The sequence below is a fragment of the Astatotilapia calliptera genome, chromosome 22 (genome assembly GCF_900246225.1).
Source record: "Astatotilapia calliptera chromosome 22, fAstCal1.2, whole genome shotgun sequence".
Classification (NCBI taxonomy): Eukaryota; Metazoa; Chordata; class Actinopteri; order Cichliformes; family Cichlidae; genus Astatotilapia; species Astatotilapia calliptera.
In genome coordinates, this window is record NC_039322.1 from 7933486 (window position 1) to 7948827 (window position 15342).

The following is a 15342-nucleotide window of genomic DNA, read 5'->3' on the forward strand; positions in this document are numbered from 1 at the left end:
AAGGGTGAAGTGTGTGTGGGGTGGGGGTTGGCGGTAACACTATGCAATAAATTCAGTTTTAGAATTCATATTCAGTTTATATTCAGCTGTGCTCAAAGTGTTAATGCTAGCTTTTTTTTTTTTTTATAAACAAAACCATCGCATGCAAAACTAGGGCTGCACTATAGGGATGGCAAGAGATTATTTTTATTTTTAAAAAATAAAAATAATAAAAAGTATTTTATTTGACCCCATGCCCCCTTGTAGATCCACCCATGTGTGAAAGTTGATGCCACATACTGTGGAACCATCCTTACGCCTACTCGAAAGCTTACAAAGATCCTGCGTGATGAATGGAAGATGTGAACATCCATGTGCATCATTGACCTATGCAGGATTTTATTATGCTAGTAATAGTATGTCTCACATTGACAGGGAAAATAGTGCCCCCTGGTGGTGAAAGCTTTCGTTGTATTGTGCAATACGAATCTATGGATTATAGATTCACAAACTATTTTAAATCACTCTATTTAAACCCTGTTGTTATTATTGCTATATAGAGAAAATCCACATCATTTGAAAAGTTTTGGCATCATATTAAGATATTTTTAAAAATCCTTAAATAATGGTTTTCAATGGCAGATTCACTACAAACCACAGATTATATGAGGGTGTTCAACATATCTTTTATGTTGAACATGAAGGATTTGTTTCAGTGCAGTTTTTCTTTGTCAAGTGAAGGCTGAACCTAAAAACAGCAGGGGTTGTTTGAAGAGCACAGAGGTTTGAAACTGTGTATGTTCTGTGTAGAAACACAGAAGCTAAACACAGCTACGGAAAAGAAAACATTTCCTTGTCAATATGAGAGTAGATGTCTGAGGTTTGTTTTATGTCTTTGTCCCAGGTTCAAGTGAGACAGAACAGGGTGTTGGGATTGGGATCCAGTTACATGTGGCTACTGGGAGGTGAAGGAGGAGGATGTGTTGGTGGCAGCGGCAGTTGATCATTGTTCATCTGCTTTGTGTCAGTGGAGCGAGTGCTGACACGAAGAAGCCCCAGGTGGCGCATTTCCATCGGTGATGTGGGCGGGCTTGCCTGGGCTCGCAGTGACGGAGCCACCATGCTGCTGTCGAGCTCACCCTCTGCCAGCCAAGGAGGGATCTGCAATGACTCCGTGGGGTACAAATCTGACACAAAGGCTGAGTTCTCAATCCCACCTTGATGAAAGAAAAAAACTGAATTAGTACCTCAGGGTTCAATATTGGAGACATTGCTGTTCTCTGCATTATTATTATTATTTTTATACAAGTGACACTATTATTGGCTGTTCCTTTTTATTAATGCACCTGAGCAGTACTTCATATTTTATTAGATTACCTCTGTTCTCTAGATGCTAAATCTATATAACTCTTTATGTCTGCAGATTTTCATTGTGCTTGGTCCTTCTTGTCTGTGTACATAAATCAAACTCAACACGACTCAGTGCTGTCAAAATGTTTTATAAGTGTTCGCTTGCAGAGTGAGAACAGAATTAGGCAATTCTATAATAATCCTATGATAATGCGTTGTTTTCACACATGTACTTCACCTTTTTTAAATGTATTGCATATGTACTGTCTATTTAGTTCCCTCTGTTATATGTTGTAATCTTTGTGTTTATAGTAAAAGCATTTTCTGCTCTTAATTATTTCTGAAAAATATGTTTTCTCTCATTTTCATACGGGATGTAGAAAGTGGATTATTTTACCTCCTGGTTTGGAATCTCTCATGGGGAAAGAAGGGTATGGCAAGTCATAGCCAGAGGCGCTATCTCCCTCTGAGAACCCAAAATCTATAAATGAAAATGAGAAAATTTGTTTTAAATCTATAAAACAACAACAACAACAACAACAAAAGCAGACGTACAAACCTTCATCACCCGAATAGGAGAGTTTAGTCTGGCTTATTGACTTTCCTTTTGGCATCTGTAAGAGGAGGAAGAGTCATTTGATCACACGCTATGTTTCAAAAAACATGGAAGGTGAAGTAAAAAAAGAGACAAGACCAATGGCCTTCAACTATGCTACCAATGTTGCTGTTACATATTTTGTCTAGCAGAGGGCACTCTGCAACTTCCCTGATGGCAACAAGCATGTTTGCAACACTACAAACAACAACCAGCTGAATTGAGGAAATAATTAGACATCACAAATGTATCATGTCTACTAGTGTTTCATGTATCTGAAAAGAAAAAGGTATAAAGGAATATTTAACTTTTTAAAAATATCTGTGTAGGTATCGGTCTTAAAGTTCTATATGAGCTCTGGTAATAAACCAATATGATACATTTATTACACAATACTTTAAATATATTTGAATATTGTTCTCTGCAGCAGTATGAAGCAGAGATTGGCACTGTTATGGTCGGTGATGAGCACAGTTGCCTCCCAGCAAGAAGGTCCTCTCAAGACATTCTGTTGGTAGGGTTAGGTTAACTCTATTTTGCCCATAGGTGTGAATATGAGTGGGAATAGTTTTGTGTCTCTGCGTGTTAGCTCTGCGACAGACTGACGACCTGTCCAGTCCTACAGTAGCTGAGATAGGCTTCAAGCCCCCCGTTACCCTGACAAGGACAAGAGGAAGAGATTGGATGGAATCATTCAGCCCTGCATAACATGATAAAAAACAGAAGCACTTAAATATCAATTTATGTCTGCTAAAATGGTATAATCCCAGTAAAAAAACAGCAACGCCTTGATTTTATTCACAATAAATCAGAAATAATTTGCCATTTTAAGAACAATATTAGCTCATGTTGAATTGGATGACAGCAACACAAAAAGACTTGGAGCAGGACAATTAAAAGCTGGAAAACTATAAAAACAATAAGAAAAGCTTGGAGGAACATTTTTCAGCTTTTTAGGTTAAGTGGCATCAGGTCAGTAATGACTGGAAGGAAAAAGAGCACCTTAAATAAGTCTCAGTGTCTCAGAAGCAAAGATGGGCACAAATCTGCAAAAATCTGGGTCTACAAATTGTGCGATAACTTCACACTAATTCCTAGTTCCTTAATGTAAAATTGTGAAGACACTGAATATCTCAGCATCTATAGTACATAATATCAACAAGAAATGTAAAGGATCTGCAAAAGGGGCAATGTTAAAAATCAACATTGGATTTAGGTAATTTTCTGGCTCTCAGGCAGCGCGGCATTAAAAACACAATTCTGCCATGGAAATCACTGCATGGGCTCATTAACAAGTTAATCAAGTTAATCAACAAATGCAGGTCAGAGCTCTGTCCTCCAAAGAAGAAGCCATTTGTGAACATGATCCGGACACTTCTATCTTCTTTGGGCCAAAGTGTCATGGTCCTGAGTTTTGGACTGACCAGACAACATATTTTTCAGGGAATGTCGGGAAGTTTATGGGCTGTTCTGTGTGCTGGCACACAGTGGTAAACATGGAGATGTCCTAACTCTTTTGAGATGTATTGCTGCCATCAAATTCAAAATAAATATCTTTCTTAAAAATTGACATCTTCTGAGTTTAATTTCTCAGTTTAAACATATGATATGTTTTATGATTCTATTTTGCTCTATTTTGAATCAAATATAGATTTGTGAGATGTACAAATCATTGGAATTTTGTAGTAATTATATATATAATAATAATATATTTTAAACAACTTCCTTTTTTTTGGAATTGAAACTGTACCAAACAGACAAAAGAAAAATTTTAAAAAAAGATTGATTTTACTTAAATTTTACTTCAAGAAGCAAAATCCAATATTTTTGTCCACTTTCACACATGGAAGAGAGTTTATGAATATTATTTCAAGGAAGTTTAATAAAGGCTCAATAGGGAATTATTTACTATTTTGTACAACAAAAAACAGAACTGAAAATAAAGAATCAGTAAGGGCCGTATTTGCAAAAGACACTTTTCTTCTTCACTGAACCTCACAAAGACATAATCAGCTCTTTGCTCTTTGTGGTAAACTCATTCCCTCTCTTTCTCTTTACCTTCTGCTGGTGTTCCTTCTTTGTGTGCTTGATGACCGTCTTTGGTGAAACGCCCGTCTTTGCAGGCTGGAATGACTCCATTCGGTTCTTCATGGTTCTCTTGAAGATCTCCTGGACTTCTTTCTCATCTTTGTTGATTATGAATTTGCTGCGACTGAACCTGTGGCGATGCTATGAACAAGAAAAGAAAACTCACTGATAAAAACAAACCATGAAGACCATGAAGTCAAGCTCAGCCACAGTCCAGGCAATTCAGCTGGTCTCAGTGCTGATATACAAATATACAAATTCTACAAATATAAATCTCAGGCAGCTGGATTTGAGGTGCATGAAACTGCTCACAGTTGCATCTGTAACTGCTGTGCCTGACTTGATCATTTGCATCTGTTGATGCTGATTCCTGGAAATATCTTTCTACCGTGGTCCTGACTGATATATATATATTTTTTATTAGTTTTATTAGTGTCACCTTTAAGGAGAACAGTAGAATAACCTTTCATATCTTTTCACGGGAATTGAGTGACTGGCATGAGCAGGACATAAGAAAAGTGTTACATATGCATTTTTTGTTTTGATTTTACTTTGATTTTGTGTGTGTGTGTGTGTGTGTGTGTGTGTGTGTGTGTACATGTATGTGCGAGCATCTATATGTGTGTGTGTGTGTGCATACATGTGCGAGCATCTGTGTGTGTGTGTGTGTGTGAATGTGTATGTGTGTGTGCATGTATGTGCAAGCATCTGTGTGTGTGTGTGCATGTGCAAGAATGTGTGTGTGCACGTGTGTGTGTGTTTGTGTTAGGGTGTGCATTTGTGTGACCTCCTGCACACAAAAAGGATCATCTACCCTGTATATGGCTTAACCCCTCCAATGGTCTCAACATACACAAACACAGGTGAGGTCAAAAAGGCAGGAAGTAAAACATCCTCACTAAATAAGAAACAGAACGCTAACCGTAGGATGTGCCCATAATAAAACACTACAGCCTCCCCCACCAACAGGCTGGGGAGGTCAGAAACAAAGGAATGTCTTTGATCATGGTGCTTGAACTAAGACTTACAAATTTAAGTAACACAATGACAACATTTAACATTTTGTCTCCAATGAAATGAAAGTGCAGCACTAAGCTGCTTTAGTAAGCCCTCCATGTGATGACTGAATGTGCTCATTACCTGCTTCCTGCTCTTGTAAAGATGCTGATCCAGAAGGTTGTGAGCGTTAACTGCCTCAGCTTCGTTCTTAGCCTTCATGGCGTGCTCGTGCATTTCCACGCTTACTGATGGAATAGGGTCTCTAGTACAGAGGAAGACAATCGTGTCAGTGATTTAAAGTAATACTAGAATATTAAAAGGGCTATGTTCCCTCTGGTTTATATTTTAAAATATGGTTGTGAAATGAGCTGTTTTCAGGCACTGAATAGTTGCAGTGCTCCTAGTTAGCTAGTTAGATTTTTCTTCAAATTAAAATAATTTTTTGTGGCCTCTGATTCATCACCACCCAATTATATAATGGCTTGTAAGTCTGCTTTTAGCTCTCCTCTTATTATCAGAAAAATCCAGATTGCTTACCTCGTAGTGGGCTTTGCACAGTGACCATTTGACATGTTCGCCCTCATGCCAGGCATGTCCTCTGAGTGTTCACTTTCAAACTTTTTCCTGAAATCAATAGCAACACTTTCTTTACGGATAAATTCCAGTGAGCCTCTACGCTCGCCCTGCAACAGAAGAAGACAGAGCTTTCTTTACATGCGGCAAACTTATTAGTTTTCCAAAATGAGCATTTCAGCAAAATATACTTAAAATGTACAAATGATGCTCACTTCAGTCACATATTCCATAGCATCCTTGAGGTTCAGCTGATGGAAGACATCAAAGACTTGGTCTTGTTTCTTCCTTGCAGACGGCTTCATCAAAATCCTCGACATCCACTTCTCCTCAAAATACTTCCACCTTAGCAAAAAGAAAACAGATCACTGTAGCCTATTTTAAAAGGAAAAGGCATTTTGAATTTATGTATCAAGTCTTTTCATACTTGCTCCTCTGACAGTTGTGTCCTATTTGTCCTGATATGTCTTCTATGGCAACCAGAGTGTGATTAAACATCTAAAGAAAGGAGAAGGACTCTAATAACTGGACAGAAAATTGTTGTGTAGGTGAAACATGAGATGTTTTTTAAGATTTACCTTGTTTGTCATTTTTTCTAGGAGTGTGAGCTCTTTCACTTCAGCTCTCTTTACTTTCAGCCACGTGACCAGAGGTTTCATCGTCATTCCCTGCAACAATGTGAAGCAGTAATGTGCAAACCTTTAGCTCTAATGCGGACTGTGTAAGAAGAAAGAAAATAATGTATACATTTAATAACAAAAACCAAACTTTCACTACCTGCCAGATGACAGTGAAGTAAACCACAATGAGTGTAGTGCAGACCATCAGGTTTTTCTCTTTTATCTTGTTTTCATCCAGCATCACAGCCAGGCCATACGCAACAGCCCCTCGTAGGCCACCGTAGCTCATAATCACCTGATCTATGAATTCCAGCGGGACCAGCCTGTACCTGTTAAGGATCCAGGTGAGGAAAAACACACCTGCAGTACAAACACAGAAAATTTCTTTGTATAACACACAAACCTTTAAATCACAATGTGTGCATGTGATAGCAAAAGGACCAAATCTCACCAATGAATCTATACACAAAGACGAAGAAGACTGTGAGGAGGATGAAGCCCGTGTTCCAAACCCAGATAACCTTATCGATGGCCGAGATACCGAGGAAAACAAAGATGATGGTTTCTGATCCATTGGCGAAAACCTTCATGGCGTATTTGACAGTTTGGACTGAATGCTCATGCATGTTTGCTCTGACGTACTTCTGACATAACACACCGCAGAATGTAGTCCTACAGAAGGAAACACAAATATAAATTGTGTGCATCTAAATATGTTTACTACATTTTTACATATAGAAAATGGATAAGACACAACAAAATAAATGATATTTCAATTGTGAAATACTCACGAAAGGATAGCAGACAGAGAAAGCATCTCAGCAGTCAGGTAGGAAAGGTATCCCATGACAAAGATGAAGCCTGGCTCGATGATCTTGACATTTTTTGTGCATCTGGTCAGAAGTGAAATTAGTAGGCCGAATGCTATGCCCACAAGGGAACCACCAAATGCAACCACAAAGAAGGAAACTGTGGAGAGAGAGTCCCAAAAAGTAAATTCTGTTCATCTGGACAAATCATTTTCAGTGGAAGAAATGTTTTGTGATTCACGCAAGTGACTTCATCACTCAGCCCTAGTTTATAAGGTTGTGGAAACATGCAGTCAGCTGCATGCACTGATAAATTCTCTATTAACAGCTTAATAAATGTCATGTCTTACCTATTCCTTTAGCAATTTCTGCAGCATCAATTTGGGATCCTCCCAGTGACACAAATGCATCAAACACATTGAAGAGCACCTAAGAGATGAAAGAAAAATTGGATGGAAGAAAAATTAATGACTGGTCATCTGGTAAAAATGTTTTCCAGACTTGTCCATTCTAGCTTGTACCATTCAACAGGAGAAAAACTTCTATCACATTCTCAACATGGCAACGCCTTATGATTTAGGTGAGGGTGCTGAGCATGCGGGAGTTTGTAGAGTGGTGTAACAGCTCCAAACTTGAACTGAACGTGAGCAAAACCAAAGAGATGGTGGTGACCATCTCCAGTAGGCAGAGGGATCTGGCTGCTTCAGTCACCACCACCATCCATGGGAAGCCAGTGGAGGTAGTTGAGGTATACAAATACCTGGGAACCATCTCTGACAACCTCCTGAAATTCTCTGCCAACACAGAGGTGCCACCAATGGCTATATGTCTGTGAAGGTTCTCAGTCGCTTTTCTTTGCAAGCTCCTTTGACTACCAATGGCTATACCTCCTTAGGAAACTCAACTACTTTGGAGTCAGCACACCCATCATGATGACTTTTTACTATGCCTTCCTGGAAGGCATCATGACCTTCTCCATCTCCTGCTGGCTCCACTCCCTCAGCCTTCAGAACAGGAACAGACTGCAGCACACTGCATCAGTGTGCTCTAAAATCATTGGCCTGCCTGTCAGAACTGTTGAACAGGTTTTTCAGCCAACAGGCCCTTAGACAGGCAGCCAAAATTATTAATGACCCCTCTCACATTCTTCACGCCGCATTTCAACGGCTCCCTCTCTGGGCGGCGCCTCCACTGCATTTTCTGCAGGAGGAGAAAATGCAGCGAGCCACCTTTGTCTGAAAGCCACTCTGCTTTTTAACTCCAGCCAATAAGCCCATTTCCCACACCATAAACATAAACTACTCTACACTCTTTTTATACTGCCGACAGTTTATTCACTTTTAGTCACCTACAGTTTTTTATTCACTTATTCAGTGACTTTAATTTTAAAACTGTGTATATACTGTGTATTTTAAGTATTTTTTTTCTCATTCGTTTTGCCTGTTTACGCCCCGTCCTTGTTTTTAACATCATGCTGCTCTGTTGTATCTTAATTGCCCCTTGGGGATAAATTAAGTCTCTCTGATTCTGATTCTGATTTTTCCAAGAGTTCAGTAACAACTCAACCAAGAGGTCACAAAAGAACCCAGAAGAACATCCAAATAACTGCAGGCCTAACTTGCCTCAGTCCTGGTCAGAGTTCATGACTCCATCATAAGTTAGACACTGGGCAGAAATGGCCTGCATGGCAGAGCAAACACTTTTTCACACCACTGTACATAAATAATTCTGTCTTCTTCTTAGTCCTTGTCAGACTGTCTCTTTACTCCCAGTGTGTTCCCTAGTGTTACTCCAGCTGCTTTTGTTAATGTTATGTTGTTGCTGGACATTTTAACCAATAAAGGTGTATTTTCTGTTTATTTCTTCTTTTTCTGCATATCTGCATCTTGGTCTTCAACTTAACACTCCAAATGGGTCTGCAAGCGCTGCAAACTCATGACACCTCTGGTTTGATTCACCTAATTTTGAGACTATTAAGGACCAGATATTATTTACTATGTCCTGATACGTAAAAGAGCTTTTTTCTTTTCACCACGACTGTACATTTACAGAGACGAAGGAAGGAGGAAAGAATTCAGCTGGTCAGATTTTGTTTCACTGTCCTTATGCAGTACAACATGCTATAGTTACATAAATGCATTTTGTTACCAAACTGACCTTTCATAGTTTCCTTTTACAAATTGCACATTGCATGTGCAATTTGTAAAACTCTTACACTAGAGGGCCCAAGTGTTTACTTACTCTACTACATTGCTATGATGGGTGTCTCAGCAAACTCACAAACTGTTAGGCTACTTAAGTAACGCTAAACAAAGCAATGATGCATACGAACCACTGTTACACCATCGTTGAGCAGCGACTCTCCAAACACTATGATAAAGAGGACGTCGTTAACGTGGACCTGCTCAAACACAGCGATGACGGCCACGGGGTCCACAGCAGCCATCAGACTGCCAAAAAGAAGGTACTGCAGCAGACTGATGTCCAGGTCACCTGTACAGATACAAAGAGCAGGAAATATATTCAGTTTTGCTCAATTGTACTGTAACTATGATCAATCTGGCACTTTGCTGCAAACTGAAATGCTGGAATGAAATGCTGTGTCATTTGGTAAAACATTCTCATTTATTGGTAGGAAAAGTCCATGTCAAATCTCTCTCCAGTCTCATCCAGTGCACTGGTTTGGCAGTGGTCAGACTCAGTATTCTTCACCCAAAGGTTTAAGGCAGGGGTCCCCAATCCCAGTCCATGAGGGCCGGTGTCCCTGCAGGTTTTAGATCTCACCCTGGGTCCACAAACCTGAATCACGTGATTAGTTCATTACCAGGCCTCTGGAGAACTTGAAGACATGTTGAGAAGGCAATTTATCCTTTTAAATCAGCTGTGATGGATCAAGGACACATCTAAAACCTGCAGGGACACCGGCCCTCGTGGACTTGGATTGGGGGCTCCTGGTATAAAGTCTCAGACAAACCTGGAGCTGTAATGAACTAAAAATCCACTTAAATCTTATTTTCATTTGTTTGCATTTTGATGAAGTGTTAAAAGGAAGTCAAATTAGCTGTTAGTGATGTCGATGTTTAATGTATCCAAACAAAGAGTAAAAGGAATGTTTTAAAGGATTGGTTTTATACTAAAGAAAACTCTTCTCAGGCAGCTTTCCTGAGTCACCACGGATGTAGAAATATCATTTGTGTGACGTGTCTTTGTTTCCAGAACAAATTTCAAGGCAAAAAAACAAAGCCAAGGCTGAAGTACTACAAACTGCAGTTCCTCTAGTGGCCACTTGATGCTCGTTCCAAAGGCAAATTAATCTCTATAGACTCCCACTTAGAGCATTAAAAGTGCCATGATCCAGTGAGTGTTGGTCTTCCTGGAGTAGTTTTCCACTTCTCTCCCGAGATCCTGACTCCACTCATGCTGGCTCATTGACCGCAATCAGTGCACAGTATTTAAGACCAACTCTGACCTGCACTCTCCACCAGATCATCAGCTAAAACCTTGTGTGACCTCTCGGTCTTTGTGTTTTCAGCTTAGGCCTTGGATCAACATTTACTCGTCTCAGGCAAGAACCAGAAAAACCAGAAAAAATTTATTTCCCATCACATAAAAAGAAACAAGAAAACAAAAATATTCAGAAATGATAAAAAAACAAAAAATCACTAGAAGAAGCCTACGTGTCCCACCAAGATCAGGAAACATTGAACAAAATACGCAAAACAAAACTAGATTTAAATGAGATGATTGATTAAAAAAAATTCTTAGTACAAAGACTACGCTTACAAAATTATGAACATGGTAATAAATCCGGTCAATTTCTGGCAAACCAGCTAAAAATAAATTAAGAAAAAACAACTATATGTGCTGTTCAAGATTCATCTAGGAACACAATATGTGACCCGAAACAAATAAACAACATTTTCAGGGATTTCTATAAGACGTTGTATTCACCACAAATAAACCCATCTAAAAAGGAAATTGATCTTCCAAAATTATTAGACACTCAAGCAATGGCACTGGATTCGCCACTGACATCAGGTGAACTCCAGGAAGCCCTGATAAGCATGCCCAATAATAAGGCTCCAGGTCCAGATGGCTTTCCTGCAGAATTTTACAAAGAATTCTGGACGATTTTAGCACCAGTTTTTTACAGAACGTCGTTGGAAATCAAAGAAGACGGCAGATTTCCATCAAATATGAATTCTGCAAACATTAATCTCTTGCTAAAACCAGGAAAAGACCCTTTATTTCCCTCAAGCTATCGTCCAATATCCCTTATAAATGTAGACCTTAAAATAATCTGCAAAGCTCTCTCAAAGAGACTAGAGAAAATAACCCCCCTCTTAATTCATCCTGACCAAACTGGTTTCATAAAAGGTAGGCACTCATCAACAAACGCACGTAGATTATTTAATTTAATAGACTACTCATACAGTAAAAACATCAAAACTACAATATTTTCTTTAGATGCAGAAAAAGCATTTGACAGAGTTAACTGGAAATTTCTTGACCTTTTTTTTTTTTACCTTTGACCTGTCTCTGCTTCCCCCACCAAGATCCCAATTCCAGCCAGCATAGTGTCCTCTCACACTTCATGTTATTTGCAACCTTCCCTTAGTCTCACAGTTCATGTTCATAGTCCCTGCTCAGTTCACAACCTTAGCTCTGTTCACCTTGTGCATCACGCCATTGTTAGATAAAGTTCTTTTGTTTATCACTTTCTCGAGTCTCAGGTTGAATCTGCGTTTGAGTCCATCTCTCGTCTCGGGCCGCTGAGCTTTGACATCACTTCCTCTATGTGAGCCGTTGTAGCAGGTTTGCTGAAATGAAACAAAATAAAAATCCTCTCTTACCCATGAATCCTCCCATGTGACACCCCCACAGCGACAGCCCCAAACTGGCAGCATTCCAGCAGGTCCCAATGACAGCATAGACCAAGATGGCACCCAGGTTGGTGAAGAACAGTTTGTTTGGCATGTGGTAGCCTGCGTCCAGAATGACTTGAGGCAACAGGAAATAGAAGAAGACTGTCGGGGTCAGCCTGAAGGTCTGCATCTTGTCTGCACCCCAAATCATGCCACCCAAAACAAAACCGAAGCAGATGAGCAGGACGCTCTCGGGTATGACGTTGGTGACATGGTGGTTTGACTCAATGACTGAGAGGAGAAAAAAAAGATCAAGACAAGAACCATTAATCAATACTATCAACCTTTGTAACAACCTTTGATTTTAAGCCAGTCTGCTTGTAGTCAGGTAGGAGCTGGCAAACATTCAAACCTTCACTGCACTTTAAGTAAAACCATATACATAAAACTCCATTTGATCATTTGCAACTGTTGCAATATTTTATTTATATTTAGGGACTGTGGACAGATATATAGCAGGTAAGATAAGTCACCAGTTTTCTAAGCAAATATATTTCTAAAGGTGCTATTGAAATGATATTCTCACCAGATCTTGGTAACAACCCATCCAATTCACATATGCAATGAAATAAAACTATAGATGTTCAGAAATTAAGTCATGTGTAATAATGAGGAATGACATGGGGGGGAAATAATTGAAGAGGTGGAGAATGTGAGTTCCAATAAGCCATGAAAAGTCATGTCACCAGCTGTAATTTATCAGTAATTACAATATAAGCAATATAATATCACCTTATTCAGTCCTACCTGATGGCTTAATAAAAATTGTCTCATTAGGTCAACAATGTTAAGTTATAACATTTTGCTAACTGTCAAAGATGTGCCTTAATGCAGATTAGTCATAAGCTGGAGAGGAAATGGCATATCACTAATTTTGAAGATCATCATTTAGCCTCTAAAAAGTGTTTGCGACTGCTGGGAAGCTGGAACATCTTCATCAATCATGTTCATCACTGATTAAAGAAATTAAGAAAAACCCTACGTTTCTCTTTAGCCTTGTTTCCAGGCGAACAAAAAGTAAGAACTCTGTTGAACAAGCCATTCATTTAATGTTAACTGGTACTGACTAGTGCTGTCAGCGTTAATCTCGTTAAAATGATGTTAACGCCATAACTGCATTAACGCGGCAAATCTCCATTAGCGAGTTAGCGCAGTGTGCGGGGCTGCACGGCATAAAAGCGTTAGAGCGGTTTTAACGAGATTAACGCTGACAGCACTGGTACTGACTTCATGAATTTCTTCACGAATGAAAATTTAACCATTAAAGAAAAATTACTCATAATCATTTCACAGATGTAACCACTTTCTGTACCACTGATATTCATTTAGTCTTTTTCTCAAATTGATCTTTCTGAGTTAACTTAACTTATTGCTTCCTCCAAACTATCAACATGTCTTTTAGACCCCATTCCTATAAGACTGCTCAAAGAAATCCTACCATTAATTAATATTTCAATCCTGATTATGATCAACATGCTTCCTTTAGGCAATATCATTAAAAGGCATACCTTACATTGTCCCTGCTATGCACATGAAACACAACTTTATCTATCCATAAAGCCAGATAACACAAACTGCAGAAAGGTCTTAAAGATAAAGACTTGGTTGACCTCCAATTTTCTGCTTCTAAATTCAAAGAAAAATTCGGTTATTGTACTTGGCCATAAAATCATAGAAATATGGTATCTAACCAGATGCTTACTCTGGATGACATTAGCTTGGCCACCAAACTTGGGGTAATTTTTAACATTCTGTCTCACAGTGACGCTGAAAAACTAGTTCATGCATTTATTACTTCCAGGCTAGACTACTGTAATTCATTATTATCTGGATGTCCTAAAAACTCCCTGAAAAGCCTTCAGTTAATCCAAAATGCTGCAGCAAGAATACTGACAGGGACTAGAAAGAGAGAGCATATTTCTCCTGTTTTGGCTTCTCTTGATTGGCTCCCTGTTAAATCCAGAATTGAATTCAAAAACCTGCTCCTCACTTACAAAGTCTTAAATAATCAGGCCCCGTCTTATCTTAATAACTTTATAGTACCATATAACCCCATTAGAACACTCTGCTCTCAGACAGTGGGCTTACTTGTGGTTCCTAGATTATTTAAAAATAGAATGGGAGGGAGAGCCTGTAGCAAACCATGTCTGCTTTTAAGATTAGGCTTAAAACTTTCCGTTTTGCTAAGCATACTGTTAGGCCTGGATCAGATGACCCTGAATCCTCCCTTGTGATATAAGATTTGGCCCTATTTGAATATAAGTGAACTTACACACTCTTTTTTTATAACTATTTTTATTTATTTTGTGAGCACTTCCTTGAGAAATAATTAAAACAATTAAGAAATTGACCCAGTGACAAAAATAGATGATCAGAATAACCCTAAACTACATACATATTTAAAAATTACAAAATTTCTTGGGTGCAGAGGAGTTTATAATGCCGGAAGAAGAGCACTTCCATCAATTTGGCTTTGCAAGACTTACTGAGTTTGCAGAGCCAGGCAACCAGGATCCACAGGGCCACCAGGTACTGTGTGGTGACGTGATGCCACTTCCAGGTCACAATAGGCAGTGTAGTGATGGGCACCGCTCCATGACCACCCTCTTCAGTTGCGTTAGAGTTTGAGCCCGTCCCAGTGTCTGTTTGAGAATTTCGGGGTTCTGCTTCTTCACTAGCCAGGCTCAAGCCTCCACACGCCATCAGCAGCATGCACAGAATAAGTGTAAATTGCCAAGAAGTTGCCATTCTTGGATACAATGCCTTAAAAATTGTAATCAAACTGTTATTTAGACCGTTAATACAAATGCTCAGGTCAGCCTCAGACTGTAGCTTAAAGTCTCATTCCCTTTGCTGTGCCTTCTTCTCACTCAGATCACTCTCATTGTCCTCCAACATCTACTTTCTGGATAAGGATACAGCTTTTCACAGCAGGTGAAGCTCAGCCCATTATGATGTTGGTCTTTCTCCTCCCACTCGTGTACCCAGACCAGTAAGTGTGGCCACATCATTCAGTGGTATAATTAAAGTCCGTGAATCCCTTTATTACCAAGTTTTCACTAATATTTAAATTCTCTGATGGAGTTGATTAAAATATTTTTGGAAGAAACATCTTATTTACAAACTTATGAAGCTCTTTTTAATCCTATTGTAAATAACACATGTTAATATGAGCTTGTCTGAAGCATGTGTATGTGAACTTATCAGTTCAAAAGAAAGAAAATACTGTAACTTTGGCCACCAAACATATTTTCTTTCCTAGGTTCACACTTAGTATGGTGTTATGACAGGAACATTTACAACAATGAGTCCCAAAAATGTCTGTTCCTTTAAGACTATTCATAAAAACTATAATAGCTATATTATCACTACTTCTTGTGTTGATCTTTTTATCAACCTAAGTT

At 39.0% G+C, this 15342-nt stretch overlaps 1 protein-coding gene across 1 annotated transcript; it reads right to left on the minus strand.

The window, feature by feature from the left end:
• Positions 1 to 924: 924 nt before the first annotated feature.
• LOC113014934 (sodium/hydrogen exchanger 3-like) lies at positions 925 to 14686 on the minus strand. The gene is made up of 16 exons (XM_026156800.1): positions 14425 to 14686; positions 11867 to 12169; positions 9346 to 9506; positions 7364 to 7442; positions 6996 to 7173; positions 6656 to 6876; positions 6362 to 6564; positions 6163 to 6252; positions 6012 to 6082; positions 5800 to 5929; positions 5549 to 5694; positions 5153 to 5273; positions 3983 to 4153; positions 1889 to 1943; positions 1727 to 1810; positions 925 to 1196 (listed from the first exon to the last, which is right to left on the minus strand). Exons 1-16 carry the CDS (start codon positions 14684 to 14686, stop codon positions 925 to 927), a joined length of 2547 nt encoding a protein of 848 aa, XP_026012585.1.
• Between the last annotated feature and the right edge of the window lie 656 nt (positions 14687 to 15342).

Excerpts from the sequence above, each read along its gene's own strand:
- LOC113014934 (XM_026156800.1), bottom strand. The coding sequence starts at position 14,686 with ATGGCAACTTCTTGGCAATTTACACTTATTCTGTGCATGCTGCTGATG. Across the intron at positions 7,174-7,363 it reads AGAAATTGCTAAAGGAATAG|TTTCCTTCTTTGTGGTTGCA; the intron begins GTAAGACATGAC and ends CTCTCTCCACAG. Across the intron at positions 6,083-6,162 it reads TAGAAAAAATGACAAACAAG|ATGTTTAATCACACTCTGGT; the intron begins GTAAATCTTAAA and ends TCCTTTCTTTAG.